General features: G+C 44.5%; 1 protein-coding gene across 24 annotated transcripts in view; it reads left to right on the forward strand.

The window, feature by feature from the left end:
* Positions 1-16,155, forward strand: part of DCUN1D3 (defective in cullin neddylation 1 domain containing 3) — a 42,186-nt gene that overhangs the window by 17,949 nt on the left and 8,082 nt on the right. For 11 of the 24 annotated variants that reach the window (XM_086692861.1, XM_086692852.1, XM_086692856.1 and 8 more), the window contains 2 exons: positions 6,312-6,442; positions 14,241-14,776. In XM_086692861.1, coding sequence (XP_086548987.1) covers positions 14,346-14,776 — 431 coding nt within the window. In that variant the 5' untranslated portion in view covers positions 6,312-6,442; positions 14,241-14,345. The other 13 variants (XM_086692874.1, XM_086692872.1, XM_086692860.1 and 10 more) reach the window with 3 other exon arrangements.

Here is a 16,155-nt window from a genome sequence, read left to right on the forward strand (position 1 = left end):
GAGGTCTTTATTGTCTTATTATCAAGACAGTATCCATCTAGGCCTGAAGATTAATTCTTGTTGCTCCCATCTAGTTCCACCAGAGTGGTTCTCATAACTGAAAGGGTAGCAGTTTGCTGTGAAATGCCTGCACTTGGCTTTTGCTTTGACACAAAGGTATGTTAATCAAGAATGGCTATTAGAAATCCAGAAATGTTTCAGTTAGTGATTTATTAATAGTGTAGAGGACTTTTTTTCTTGTTAAACTGATTTAACTTTTGTAAAATGAGTCAAATTCAGGGTTTCAAATATTTCCTCTTTGACTAGCCTCACAAAAGGTGTATGAACATTTCTGTCTTGTAAATTGCTGCTGCCGTTCATTTGTGTCTGTTTTGCCGTTGCTGAAACAAATACAGGAGTGTCCGTTTGGTTTTCCATCATCTGACACAAGTGGACCTCTTTAACTCTTATTACCGGTGTCCACTGTTCAACAAACCTGGACTATTTTTTGTGACTCACTGAGAAGTCATGTGGTGGTGTGATCCCCGTCCTTAGCTACCAGCACTTAAACTTGTAATTTTCAATGTATTGTGTTAAAACAGATTTCTAATTCTGGCTATTTTTCTTTTCAATTTTAGACCTAAAATTGGAAGCTCTATTTTTATAAAACACTCTCCTAGAAAAGTCACTGGTGTTGCTACCCAAATATCATAACTGGGCCCGGGGGCGGAGAGAGCAAAAGCTAGCTGTTTCACATGGTTAAGCAGAATGTGTGGGCCTGCCTGCCAGCCAGCGGAGGTGGAATCTGCCCTTTGCTTTCTTGGCAAATGCATCTAGCTTTGAAGGCCCTTCGTTCTTGGCCTTTCTTTTCTTGCTGTCATCTAAAACATAGTCCGTTGTCCCCTGTGGTTCTAACGAGATGCAGGACCTTGATGGTCCGTATCTCTTACTATCTTTGATGAGGTATGCTCTTGAACCCTCAGAGTTAAAAGCCACTGTGTCATCAAGCGACTTTTAGTAAATACAACAGTGGAATAGCAGTATAAAATGGCTGTGTGTCCTTCATGTTCAATATGCAGTATTCAAGAAAACTGCTGGGTTTTGCTCTTGCATCTCCAAACACCTTAAATGTGTGATGCCTTAGTTTACTGAGGTAGAGAAGATCTAGTTCAGACCAGCACCAGAAGGCTTTTTACTGGAGTTCACCTGATTGGCAAACCTTTGGAGCTTCCTAGAGTGCCACATGGCAGTGGCTTGAATGAACTCTTTGGACTTTCTCCCTTGGTAAAAGGAGAGGCCGGAGTGATATTGATATCCATCATTAATGTGAATTTTTTCCAAGGGACTGGGGTGCAGGTTAAAGAGAGGCTCGACAGGATGAACATGTTCTATTTCAACTTTAACTTTGGCTCTTGTTGGGTTTGAGGTGAAAATTAGCTTGTGGCATGTGGAGAGTGGTATATGCTGGCTGAGAAGCTGTGTTTTACATTATCTGGGAAATGATGAGGTAGGGAATAAGGGGACAGTTCCTACTCTCTCTTCTCTCTGAAGGTAGTGAAGTACTGGGAGGAGAGGAGTCCAGGAGAAGTTAGACCTTAGGAAGCAGTTCTGGAGAAGTGAAATTAAATTCTCCATACTTAGGGCTTAACCCCCTTTTAGTATTTGGTAACATCATAGAATTGGTATAAATGGCTACCAGTTGTTGAGTTCTAACTTGTGCTAGGGACAGTGCTAAGTATGTTGGACTCCTCATTTATTCAATCATGAGTTAATACACTTAATGTACATAGACTAGTGAGTGCCTTGTATAGAAGTGTTTGTAGATCTCAGCGACTGTTATTCACTCAACAGATATTTATCAAACTGTTGCTTATGTGACACAACTTAGGTGCACAGGACAAACAGGTGAATAAGATAAAATCCCTGCTCCTGTGGCATTTGCCTTCTAGTAGTGGGAGCAGACAACAGGTAAGTTAACAAGAATTTCAGAGAGTGGAATGTGCTGGGAAGAAATAAAATAGTGTGTCAGATTGGATGGAGATGGAATTTGAGGTTGGTTGAACAGTAAAGGCATCTCAGCATTAGAACTGAGTCCCACCTGATGCGAAGGAGCCATTTATTCTTCACGGTGACCCTTTGATTTTCCTAGTTTTTAGGTGAGAAAACTGAGGCACGGGTGATTAAGTATGTGCTGGGCGCAGACAGAGCTGAACTGTACAGACTCAGTCATCTGTGTGCAGAGCATGTCCTGCCTTTCTCCGAAGGCATGAGACTGTACTGGGGCAGCTGTAGGAGCTACACTATCTGCAAGTGGGTTTTCTGGATGGACAGAACCAATGTGGTTGCAGTGTAGATAAAATCCTGATGCATTTTGGAAAAGTTCCATGTATTTTCATAGACCTCAGTCATTGGATGCAAGCTTTGCGTGTATTTGTATGTATCTACAGATTATTCTGGGTCCGAAGCTGTCCTATCAGATTTTCAAAGATACTGATGACCAAAAGAGCTTATGGTACTGCTGCTTTATTTTAGGATTTCCTCATAATCGGTTTTATGAAAATAGGGCCTAGCTGTTAGGGCAGAGTTTTGATAGCTTTGCAGTGACCATTTGGTGGCAGCAATTTTGGCAGGTCAATATGGGCGGGAAGTGGGCAAGAACTGGGCTGGAATCATCAGATGTGTCTTTTACCAAGTCTCTAATACTGTGATCCCAGCCATCAGGTATAGGGGTCTATTTTGATTTAATTATCTGCTTATCTTTACAAGTGTTAATGAATACTTTGGCTTCATGCCATGTGAGTACGCATCTGTGAAATAAATAACTGGGGGGAAAAAAAAGCCCAAACCTTGGGACCTCAAGTTTCAACCTGCAGGGAATGGATTTCCAATAAAGACACACAAAAATGAGCATTTACTGTCACAGTTTTTAAAACCTGAATTCTTTATTGCTTTCTGTCTTGCTGTCTTTCAAGAGGGAGAGAGAATGGGTGCACGTGTGAATGAGCGGGGGAGGGGCAGAGAGAGGGAGAGAGATAATTTTTTTTTAATGTTTATTTATTATTGAGAGAGACAGAGCGGGAGTGGCAGAGGGGCAGAGAGAGAGGGGGACACAGAATCCGAAGCAGGCTCCAGGCCCTGAGCTGTTAGCACAGAGCCCGACATGGGGCTTGAACTCAAGAATTGTGAGATCATGACCTGAGCTGAAGTCAGATGCCAACTGACTGAGCCACCCAGGCACCCTGAATCTTTTTTTTTTTTTTTTTAAGTTTATTTTATCCATTAAGAGAATCCCAAGCAGGCTCCATACTATCAGTGCAGAGCCCCATGTGGGGCTCAAACTCACTAACTGTGAGATCAAGACCTGAGCTGAAATCAGGAGTTGGACGCTTAACTGAATGAGCCACCCAGGTGCCCCTGGAGAGAGAATCTTCAACAGGCTCCAGTCTAGCATGGAGCCCAACATGGGGCTCGATGTCAAAAAACCGGAATACTTTCTAAATAGGCTCTTCAGTGCTTGAAACCAAAGAGAAATGGTTTCAGCAATAGTAACTGAAACCAAGAGGGCAGTCAAATTCTGGTCAGATCTGGTCTTTCAGTTTCATAGGATGTGGTTTAGATGAGATACCTATTTCAGCTAGAAGATTGATCATGTTGTTACTATACAGAGGAAGACTTCCAGGAGCTCTTGCTTTACACCTTTACACGTGGTGTCTGAGTGCTGGGAGGAGGTTCCTCCTTGGGAACATGAAGATGACAGAAAGTGTACACAACAGAATAAAGCAGCTGTTAAGTGCTCTGTGGCCTGTCTGCTTGAAGGAGGCCAAAGGTGATAAAAATTGCAGTTGGAGAGGTTCTTTTGCTCATTAGTAACATCAACTTTTAAATGGCATCCTAGTGGCCCACCCACTTGTAATAGAATTTTACAGTTTGCTTGAGTTTGGGATTATTGGTCCTGGTGTTCAGCTAATGGATTCCTTTGATGTATTGGGTTGAAATTGTGGCCTAGTAAATTGGTTCTGGATGATGAATCAGAGAGCCTAGGCATCAGACCTTCTTTCTTTGGAGTGACATAGCAGTGTGTTGGTAGGGACTCTTTCTGTTGTGACAGTAAACCTGATACCCGGTTTATGCAAAAGAATTTATTGGCTCACATAACTGGACTTCAGGCTTTGATCTGACTTTAGGTAGTACAGTTGGATTCTGGGTACAGATAATGCCTTGAAAACTCATTTTATCCTTGTCTCTTGGCAGTGATTTTATTCTTGAGTCTTATATACATTTAAGTTGAGACCCATTTGATAAGAAGGGACCATTTAATCTTCACAGTGACTCTTTGATAGGCATTATTATTTTCTCTGGTGGCTCTTTCAAGATGACTACAGCAGCTCCAACTTCCCATACTTGCAGTGCTAAGATTCACTGTCTGCTTAGGTCTCTTGCATAACCCTAACCCAGTCAGTTGAAGCCAAGGGCATGTGAGGCTCTGGTGGGCCTGAGTCACATAGTCCATTATGAACCCCACCCAACTCTTGGGTGAACTCTTAGCCCCTGAACTATGTGGCCAAGAGTTCAAGAGAAGGCTCTTCTAGTGAAAACTAGGTAATCACCTGATGCAGAGCCTAGGTACTGGGGAAGCAGACAAGTGGGTGTCAATTTAGATAGAATTAAAAGGTGTCCTTACAAGTAATCTTTTTCTGTCCCCCATTCCGCATCATTTAACAACACTGTCTTGAAATCCTTGAAGCCAGAATCCTTGGATTTGTCAGCCTTTTTGATGTGATTTACAGTGAAGCAAGTGATCTTTCTTTACCTGTTTCCATTCTCCTTTGGTGGTTTGATATTTCCCCTTCAATATAATGTCTTAATGTGCTTTTGGTAAGGATTTTTCAAAAGAGGTTGAATTAGTTGACAAATATCACGAGATAATGTTGGGAGAAATACACTCCCAGTACATTGCCATTATACAAGTTGATATTCTTTGGAATTCAGATTGGAATTGTATATGTGTGTGTGTGTTTGCAAATCCTTTGATCTGTTGGTTCCACTTACAGGAATTTATTCTCAGGAAATAATTATAAATGTGCTGAGTTTTAACTGCCTGTTCTGTTTATTATCACAGTATTATTTATAATAGTGAAGTATTGGAAGCAAGCTAAATGTCCAACAGTGAGACATAAATCAGCCTATTATGGTACCTCCATTCAGGGGAAGACTTATCTGAATATTAAATAGTTTCAACAGAGAATCTCAATCTTTTTTTAAAAAATTTTTAATGTTTATTTATTTTTGAAAGAGAGAGAGAGAGAGACAGCACAGGTGAGGAGGGGCAGAGAGAGAGGGAAACACAGAAAATGAAGCAGGCTCCAGGCTCTGAATTGTCAGTACAGAGCCTGACATGGGACTCAAACCCATGAACTGTGAGATCATGACCTGAGCCGAAGTCGGACGCTTATCTGACTGGGCCACCCAGGTGCCCCTCTCAACCTTTTTTTTGCACACCCTCTGCAGTACAGCACCGAATTTTTGACAGAATGAATAGTAGGCTATAAATAGTCTCTGGGTTACATAACGTAACTAGTGTGTTAGTGGTGATACCAGTACTACCATTGAAATGCTGCTCTTTAAAAGCGTTGGATGAGAGCACAAGATTTATATGAAAAAATGTTCAACGGAAACGATTACAAAATAGAATGTACGGTATGACCCCACATTTGTTTGAAAGTCCATGTGCATAATATGGACATGTATGTATTTTACTTGTGCCATCCATATGTGCTCATATAAAAGACTGAAAAGACATACTCAGATATTAATTGTAAGTAGTGGGATACTAGGGGACTTTTTTTTTTTTTTTATCTTTATGCTTCTATTTTCTAAACTTTACAGACTAACTATGTAATATTTTTGAATTTGGCAGCAGGAAAGAAAGCCTTAGTGGCCTCACTTCTCTGACCAGTTTACTGATGTGGTTGAAAACAGATATTCTTTTATTATACAGCTCTTCTCTCCTTCTGCTTCTTCCCGTCTGCTGTGCATTAGCAGTCAGCTTCCATCATGGGCCTCTAGGAAAAAACTGATAAATGTGGCCTTAATGGATTTGGATTTTTTTTTTTTAAAGAATTAGCAGACATTTAAGAGATTGATTAGTTACCACATGATGAACCTGAGGCATTCTTAGAGGAAATGTGGCTGTAGAAACCACATCTATACATTTGTGGTACTTTTGGTGCCCCTTTAGACGTTTGGATGCAGTCATTTATCATCTTTATATTGGGTTGCTTCCTCATCTTTTGACTCATTTCAGTTTCCTTTCTTGCCTTTCTTTTACTTAGGGGCAAAAAACAAAGCTGATCTCTAGTTAACTAATTTTCAATTTGTGACTACTGAATTCCTCAGAAGGAGACTGAAAAGTGCACAGGTGATGTGGTAATTGGGTGTTTGAGGACTAATCAGCCACAATCAGGTAAGCCTCTAGGGTGGCTGGTATCCATATGCTAACTGGAAGCTGGGAATTAGTGCCTAATGACTGGTTTACCTTCAGCAGGGCCTAATGAGGCTGCTGCGTCCTAAGAAAGAAAACAAGCAGCGTAGAGCCAGAGATGAAGAGTGCAAGCAGGCATGCCATTTTTACTACAGTGCCACAGAGCACAGATCCAAGACAGCCCTCAGGTCTTAAACCAGGAAGGAAATTGAAAATGTTTGTACAGAAACAGAGTAGTCAACCTAGAAATCTGGTGCCCCTTAATGATGCCCGCTTTGCACATAAGTGGGTAGTCTGTCCTGATCAATAGTGACAGCAAAAAGATTCCAAGTGTGGGTCAGTAAAATGATATGGCCCTTTTTTGGTTATTTTGAGTCATATGGGATTAAACATGTAGCTCATTACTGGAGCTCAGAGACCAAAAATGCTTCATTATTTGGTATTTGGAAACTTTATAGTACATGCGTGTGTTGGCTTGGTTGCGTTTGGCAAGTGGTATTTGTTCTAGCCAGCCCATACTGGCCTCAGTCCTCTGGCCTTAGTTGGATATATATTCTTACTCTAGTATATTTGAAGTATGCAAGGTAAGGAACAGTAAGAACACTTTAAAAAGAAAATTACTCTGTGGAAAGCTGGCTGGTCTTAGTCATGTGACCTAAGATTATTTTATAGAAATATAACCAGTTGGTTTGTTTTTTTTTTAAGTCCCCCCCCCCCCCACGCCTTCTTTAAGCCCTTTTCTTTTCATTTGCGCTTTTGAGATTTGTTGATGTAGAAAGTCATGTGTTCCTATCCAACCCTAACTGGAAGTGCTGTCTTAGCTTGCTGCTGTAGTACATTTTAGGACAAAAAGTCTTTTAAAAGCATGAAAATAGCAGCAGACGGGTCTCGTTTGCTTTGGCAGAGGGAACAGCTTTCCCTCCCAAGTAGCTCTGGGTAAGACCTAATCTCCAAAGGTGATCTTGTAAGGCCCAAGTTCCAAGTGACAGCAGGCGACTCTGCATTTAAAGTACTCCTTCACTCTTAACCTCCTTGTTATTTTTGCAAGTTTACTTTCTAGGAAGTAGTTTACAAATGGCCACCACCCATTTCCTATCTTTTTCTCAGGTCATTCAGCATCTGTAGCTGCCAGGTGGGATCAAGAGGCTCTTGTGGGCTTCCTTTGAGACTCCCAAGGGGGGGATGGTTTCTGCAAGTACAGCGCATTAGCCCCTGGCAGTTGGAGAAAAGCTGTCTGAGAAAATCATGTTCTCTGGCCCTTGGGTGTCTGGCATATACAGTAAGACATAAAAACATGCACCCAGCTGGCTCCACAGACTGATGAAAGTTGGAAAGGGGTTTCTCATTGTCACTATATAGAAATACCAGCATTTGTCAGTGGTTTCTTGCTTCTGAATAGACACTAGATGGGAACAGAATGGGATGGTTAAATCAGACTGGTCCCTTCTCTCCAGGAAGTCTCAAAGTAGATTGCAAGTGCCTTGTTGACACTGATTTTTGGTGCCAGCATTTGCCTCCTGTGTTTTAGCTCCTCATTTCACAAGGTTGTTCCTTGGGTGACAGGCTCCCCATTAGCAGCCAACACAGCATTCCTCTGAGTGAGCCTTCCTGACCCAACCAGCTGCAGCAATGAGCCAGCTCGCTCTGGTCTGTTTTCCATATGCCAGGGCCTATTGCTGACCCTGAAGAGATCAAACTAAGATGACTACAGAGAGGCAGACCTGCAAAAATAGTATAATCTTTCACCCCTTATTCAGACTGGAGTAGCCCCCGCTTTCTCTCCTCTTTTACGACTTCTTGTCTTATTTTCTCTTGGGTCTGATAGGCTTGGGCAAGAGAGAACTGTTTACTAAGCAGTCTTGCAAATTTTGATCGTTAGCCTCTTTGCATGCCAAAAAGTGAAGGTGGTCCCAGAACATTAAACTTGGAAGGACTAGTCTAAACTCCTCATTTTAATGTTGGGATCACACAGACTCAGCGAGGTTAAGTGACTTGTTCAATGTCCCACACTGCTTAGAGATACCAGACCAGAACCAAGGCTTCCTGGGAGTTTACTCTGTATCTCTGGTACACTTAGGTGTTGCTAATGTACCCATCTCCATGGGAGAAAGGTGTATCTTTGGGACACGTCATAGCAGAGAATAGTAGTGAGGCCAGTGATGAAGAATGGAGAGTGTAGAAATCAGACTGCCTGGATTTGAATCCCTTTTCCTTTGTAGACTGGCTCTGGGACTGGAGGCCAAATCCCTTAAACTCTTGAGTTCTCTTCTCTGTAAAAAGAATTGTAGTATCTTCCTCATATGGTTTGTAGTGGGTTAAATGTGACAGTTAACGTGAATCCCCTCAGTACATATGTGTAATTTAAAAGATACCACTATTACTAAATGTTTTAAATCTCCTTTCCACATGGACCAACCAGATTGACCCTTTGACTCTTGACTCTTTCCTTTCCATGTGGTGTTTCCAGTCATTTAAAGACCAAACAAGACCCGCTTCTCTGAAACTTTCCCACAGGGTGAACTTTGGAGTCTGACAGGCTGGTTTTATTTCCTAGTTCCCCTGCTTAGTAGTTAAGAAACCTCGGTTTGCTCATCTGTAAAAACTCTGACAAGCTCTAGGTGTCTGTGAGGTCAAAGGCGGATGATACATAGGAAGCGTGCAGCCCTGTGCACATCACACACATCACTTCCCCTTAGTCAGCCCTCCACCTTTCTTTCCGTAACACTAATTCACACACCTCTCTCCTTTTCCTGTCTCCAGTCACCCTGTGTCCTTGTGTGGTTTAGCCCGTCATGGTCATTATCTTCCATAACAGGTAGATAGTAAACCTGAGAAGACCCAGGGACTTACCTGATCTCGCTTCACGAAACTGCCTACAGGATAGATCAGCTCCTGATCCCTCTTTGGAGCCAGAGCATCCACAGGGACCACAGCCTCTGGGATCGCCCCTGGCCAGCAGTGCCAGCTCCAGGCATGGGGCCAGGCAGGCAGCCAAGCCCATCCCCATGAACAGCAGCCAGGGCTGGTACTGTGAGGGGGGGAGGGGAGACTAGGGCTGATGTGCAGAGAGGGAGGGTGACAGAATCATTTGGAGCTGAGATTGAAGGAGAAAAGCTGGAGGCTGATTGTGGTCCAGCATAAACTGAGCTGAGAGATAACTGGCATCAATCTTTCAGGTAAACCCCAAAATTATAATTGTGCTAGAAGTAGGTTTCCAGGGGTGTGTGTGTATGTGTGTTTGTTTTTTCTTCATTTTTCTTCCTGCCTTTGCTTTCTCCGTGCCCCTCCTCATCCCTGGCTCTGTTCAACTCATTAATGCCTCTTAGCTAAAGCAGGAGAGCAGAATCCCTGCAAGAACAGGTTGCTGCTGTGGGTACCTGGGGAGTCCTGCTTACCTGAGCTGCCCCCACCCCCATAAGAGCTGCACTGGCCACTGAAAAGAGCACTGTTCTAGGAGCAGGGAGGCTTGATTCTGTCACTGTCTTTGCAATAACAGCAGCAGTTACGATAAAGGTTAACACGTACTGAATACTTTGTGTGGGCAGAACATCTATGGATTATCTCATTTACTCTAACTTGGGGTACAGCTGCCCCATTTTAAAGTTAATGCTGACAGTCACAGTTGGTGCCATCACTGTAATTCACATCCAGGTTTGTCTGTTCCAAGAGCTCATCCTCTTCGTTACTCTGCTCCTGTTTTTCCCTTCCTGGAATAGCTCCTTGACCTTGGTATGCCTCCATTTCTTTTCCTATGAAATGGGGATAACCATTTTACAGAGCTACATTTATAGCTATTATAATATCCTACTAAATACACAGTGGTGCTTTGTTGCTGATCAAATCTGCCTCTGAGGGTGCCCAGATTGTGCTGAGGCTGCCTACTTCAGAGGTGGCTGGGATGACCAGCTGGAAAGGCAGTTCCATTAAATTAGTATAAATAAATAGTAAGCCAGAAATCCTGTCTTTTTTAAACCTACAGATCTGGGACTAAGTAGAAAGGGGAAGAAATCTGGAACTGGCTGGAAGCTTGCCCCAGGTTAGGGTCGGGGGTAACCATTGGATTCGTGGTGTCCGTAGAGCACAGCAGATACCTAGCTTGATTTTATTCAGCGTCAATCACAAGGCAGTCTTATCCTGTGGAGAACTCAACCCTCCAGGTGTTTCTGGGCAGTGGTACATTTGAGCAGGGTCAGTGCTGTGGTTTAAGAGAATTTTTTTTTTAAGTTTATTTATTTATTTTGAGAGAGCAAGAGAACACGAGCGGGAGAGGGCCAGAGAAGGGAGAGAGAGAATCCCAAGCAGGCTCGTCACTGTCAGCACAGAGCCCACTGCAGGTCTCATACTCCTGAACTGTGAGATCATGACCTGAGTCGAAATCAGGAGGTGCTGTTTAACCTAACCGACTGAGCCACACATGTGCCTCTCAAGAGACTATTCTTGAGCAAGACCCAAACATGTGACTCAAGGCAGGGGTAGGCGTCCTGGCTGGATCTGGAAAAGCTGAAGCCTGGCACCCATTGTTCTGATGGGACAAGCTGCGGTTTTCATCAGGTAACCAGGTATTACTTTGCTGTTAATAATAATGACTGATAGCTGTCCTATCATTTCTTTCTGGGGAGTGGGGCACTGTGTGGCAGGTACTCTTTATCTGTATTACCTGACTGAATCCTTAACAACAGCTCTGTGAGGCAGATACTATTCTGCTGGTTGAGGAAATAAAGGTTTCAATCAGGATCAGCAATAATAACTGGCAGAGTTGGCCTTTGATTTCAAACCTGGAGCTTTGAACCATGTCGATGGACTGAAACATCACTGCTTTAGGGCATCTCTGGTGAGGCTGAGCCCAAGGAATCTTGACTGCCTGGATCACAGTGGCAGGGCTCACTGGGAGAGGGCAGTGGGTAGGACACCCTTCTTGAGCACTGGGCAGGGACAGTTTGTCATTCTCTTTCCAGTGGCTGATGGTAGAACTTACTCTTCTGAGATCAGTGTGGTGACTTCAGAGCTCAGGACCCATCCATTGGTGGGCTTTCCCTGGGTGCTCTCATGTAGGTGGACTCAGCCGCCCAGCCTAGTGGTAAAGGCTAGGTTTCTCGAGCCAGACATACTAGGTCCTCTTTATGTGATGTTGAATGATTTACCTTGTGCCTCAGTGTCCCCATCTTTCAGTGGGGTTGTGGTGAGCGTATACGAGTTTTAATGTCCATAAAGTGCTTAGTGTAGTGCCAGGCATGCTATCAAGTGTTCAATAATTGACAGCTGCTATTATTAGCTATTAGCCAACAGCTAGCAAGTCCAGGGAGACTTATGACTTTAAAACATCTGAAGTGCTGCCAGCCTGGGACATAGGGCTTGTGAGACTCAGCCTCGAGAAATCTCTGAGAGCATAAGTGTTTTCCCAAGGAAAGAGGTAGATACAAAAGAAGGGGGACCATTGAATAATCGGGGCTGGACTTCCCATCAGATCTGAAAACATTGTGCTCTGGCTTGAGGTCATCAGTTGCCTCTACACTCCTGTGGAATGGGGCCATCTCACAGAAGGGGACCAGAATGGAAGAAAGAGATCTGACCTTCTGGCACTTGCTGATGGATCATCTGTTTACATTGATTTTCCCCTCCTTATCTGCTGGGCATGTTAAAAGCCTTCAGGTTCTGCTGTGTCAGGTCATCAAAGATGCTCTTATGTGGAGGGCCATTTGGGTAAATGGGATTAGGGCCTCTTTGGGAGGCCCATCTGTTCTGTCCTTACCTGAAGGCCTAGGCGCCAGGATTTGGAGGAAGCTGGTACAAGGAAGCATCTGTCCCGTGGGGGTGGGGATGAGGGTGAGTGGCCTGGGGTAGGTGGGTCAGACAGAGGCCAGGAAATCCTCTTACTCTGCCAGGTACCCAGGCCTCCCTCTGCAGCAGGAGCTGAGCAGCAAACCCTGGTGAGTCAGCATGCCTGGGAATTAGAGCTGCCAGTCTGTGAGCATGTGGGGTTTGTATGAGTTTGGGCCTTTTGTTTCTTTTAGCACTGTAGTCTTTAGAAACACCAATCTGGAAACCAGACCCTCCACATGGTATAGTCCTGCTTGTTTTGAGATAATTCGGCTCCAACAGTTGCTTTCCTTGCATGCTGGTCTTCCAAGAATTAACCCCTTGCCTTTTAAAATTTTAAATAGCTTGTTCTTATGGCTTATTTGCTGTACTATTAAGGCACAGAAAGACTTAAGGAAACTTAATTGGATCTTTCCCCACACCAAAACCCTTCAGCCTTTCAGTGTTTTTTTTGAAGCCTAAGTGGAACTGCAAGTCTTTTGAGGGCACGTATGGGCATGTCTTTCTGTCAATTTATTCTCTTTGAGGGTGGAGAATAGGACACACCCTGATACAGTTGAGTCTCCCATAACTATAAGAGTGATCCTGGTGGTCATTTTAAACTTGTACATCCAGAATTTACCTGTAGAATTCCTTATGAAGATAGCCCCAAATGTATCTAGGCACTATTTGGAGGAGAGGAAAGTTCTTTAGGTAAAGTTTAAGCTCCAACCTTCCATGAAAAGCACCCTTCTGCCCCACTGCCTGTCTCCTTAGAGCTTTGAATTTGGATCATAAAGGTCCATGAACGCTTCCTAGAGCGGAGCAGGCATGGGACTGACATGGATTTTGGTCCACTTTACCTGCTCTACTTCTGGCTCCTGGTCTGAAGTTCTGTTAACATTGTAACTTTGGTGGCCGCAATTACTATGGCAGGTGGTAGTATTTTACAGATACTAAGTTGTGGCTGGATCTTCTTGTGGACTAGTTAAGACACAGTTTGCAGAGAAATCACCTCACCCCTGGCCAGGAAATTTCTAACAATGTTTTAAAAACGCACAAAACACACTTTTAAATAACGTAAGTAATAAACCACCATGAGGAGTTTGTATCAGCGCACACTCTTGTTTTTTAGCTAGCAATTATCCTACTATTTAGAGATTATATTGAGGTAAATCAGCACTTCTTTTAAGATGGAGACCTCCTCTTGGAGGACTGAGCTTGCAGGTCTTCTAGGACCTTCCATTTTAGTGTGGACTTGGCTTGCACTCTACATACAGCCTTGAGGAGGACCTGAGTGGGGAGAGAGAGAAACTGGAAGACCAGGAACCTTGGCATGGAGTACAGGCTTGATGTTTGGCTCCTGTGGGTGGGCAGAGGAAGGGTGGAGAAAGGGCATTTCACTTACTGCGTGAGAGAGTCCCAGAGAGGAATTTGAAGAGATCAGAGACAGATTTTACTTAGCTATTTGGCTAGGACACTGTAGTCTTGACTCCACAAATCCTTTACCTCATCTTCAGGCCATTCTGAAACTCTTAAATGTGGCTGCCCTTTCTCCCTACTCATCCTACTTAAAAAGAAAATCTGAGGATTTTGACATTAGAAACTAGGAGATGAACTTTTTATTTGCACCTTCTGGCTGAATCCAGGACCAAACAACTTTCTTATGTGATGGCAAGTTGGCAAGACAGATTTCCTCTGGAATATTTCTGGCAAAACTGCAGTCTTCCCTGATGTGTTCTGCACATGAATCAACCTCTTTGTAACCTATGTTACCTTAAGAATTTTAGGAATTTTCCTTATTGATTCTCCATATGTGCCCAGCCCTGCATTTCCAGTGTGAAGGTACAGAGCTTATGGGGAGGTGGTGATGAACTCTGGGTCTCTCATGGTTGGCTCAATGAAAGAGAATGGGGCCCCGGGGCGCAGTCCCTGTACTCCTGTCTCCTTATCCAGTGGTAACTGTTCTCTAATTTTCTTCTAGGTTGGCTAGCTCCTCTGGCTGATGGCATGTTGAGGCACATGGGCCAGTGGCAGCGAGGGCATCTGATCCAGAGGGGGCCACTCTAGAGGCCAGGCCACCAGCACCATGGGCCAGTGCGTCACCAAGTGCAAGAATCCCTCATCAACCCTGGGCAGCAAGAATGGAGACCGTGACCCCAGCAGCAAGTCACACAGCAGGCGGGGTGCAGGCCACCGCGAGGAACAGCCACCAGCCTGTGGCAAGCCAGGTGGGGATATCCTTGTCAATGGGACCAAGAAGGCAGAGGCTGTCACCGAACCCTGCCAGCTGCCAACGTCCTCTGGAGATGCTGGGAGGGAGCCCAAGTCCAATGCCGAGGAGTCTTCCCTGCAGAGGTTGGAAGAACTGTTCAGGCGTTACAAGGACGAGCGGGAGGATGCAATTTTGGAGGAAGGCATGGAGCGCTTTTGCAATGACTTATGTGTTGACCCCACGGAATTTCGAGTGCTGCTCTTGGCTTGGAAGTTCCAGGCTGCTACCATGTGCAAATTCACCAGGTTAGTCACAAATACTTAATGTCACCAGGTGAGCAGAGGAGGGAGAATGTTCTACTGGGCAGTAGTGCCCAGCTGGGGTAGAACTGGGTTGGCTTCTTAGGGTTTTGGGTAAGTCTGTCTTTTTCTGACCGATTTCTCTAAAGCAATTCAGCTTTGCCTAAAGTTAAGCGAGGAATAACCCACGTGGAGCTCTGCTGCCCAGCCCCACTGCTGCCCCAGACGTTTATGTCTTCTTTCACTCCTTCACTTGTCGTTTCCCTCACTTCCTCACTCACTCGATACTTACCATGCACCTCTCCTGTGCCAGGCGCTGTGAGTGCCAGTTTGGGGAGCACCTTTGGTGTCTGCCTCTGTCACTGCATGAAGCCAGTTGCCCCTTCTAGCTTTGCATACATGCCCCTTAGCCAGCATGCGCACCAAAAAGGACAGCGGGCCCCCGTGACCAAGCAGTAGTTGTGCACATCTCCATGGTCATGCGTCCCTGTAGAGGTTGTTTGTGGGGACGGAGGGGCAGGGTCACCTCAAGGTGTGGTTTCCAGAGCACTGGGTTATAAATAAGAAGTGACTTTGAGACCCCCCCCCCCCAACCTCCACCCCCCATTTTCCAGCCCCTGGGTAGATTACCCAACAGACTTTAGATACCTTATATCTTTAGCTGATACAGCAATCTCTGAGAAGATGATCAGTGAGAAACCTTGTTGGAACCTAAAAATGCTACATAGATATTAAAAATACATATTCAGTTTTCGTGGTTTTTTTTTTTTTAATGTTTATTTTTGAGGGAGAGAGTGTGCATGAGCAGGGGAGGGGCACGTGCGCGCGCGCGCACACACACACACACACACACACACACACACACACACACAGAATCCAAAGCAGGCACCAGGCTCTGAGCTGTCAGCACAGAGCCCGACATGGGACTCCAACCCATGAACCATGAGATCATGACCTGAGCCGAAGTTGGACACTTAACCGACTGAGCCACCCAGGTACCCCCACAGTTTGTTTTTTTGTTTTTTTTTACATTTATTTTATTTTTGATAGAAAGAGACAGCACAAGTTGGGGAGGAGCAGAGATAGAAGGAGACACAGAATCCAAAGCAGGCTCCAGCCTCCGAGCTGTCAGAACAGAGCCCAACATGGGGCTCGAACTCACAAACCGCAAGATTGTGACCTGAGCTGAAGTTGGACACTTAACCAACTGAGCCACCCAGGCACCCCAGTTTTCATTTTTTAATAACAGAACTTTGGCCTCTGGTGGCAGAGTTACCTAGGTTTATCCAGAATCTTTGACTCCAAAAATCTCCCTTGGCAGTCACCAAAAATATTCCGAAAACAAACAACCCATGGAGAATCAAAAGGAAAGCAGGAAGACTTCC

The sequence above is a fragment of the Puma concolor genome, chromosome E3 (genome assembly GCF_028749965.1).
Source record: "Puma concolor isolate L17-30 chromosome E3, mPumCon1.1.hap2, whole genome shotgun sequence".
NCBI lineage: Eukaryota > Metazoa > Chordata > Mammalia > Carnivora > Felidae > Puma > Puma concolor.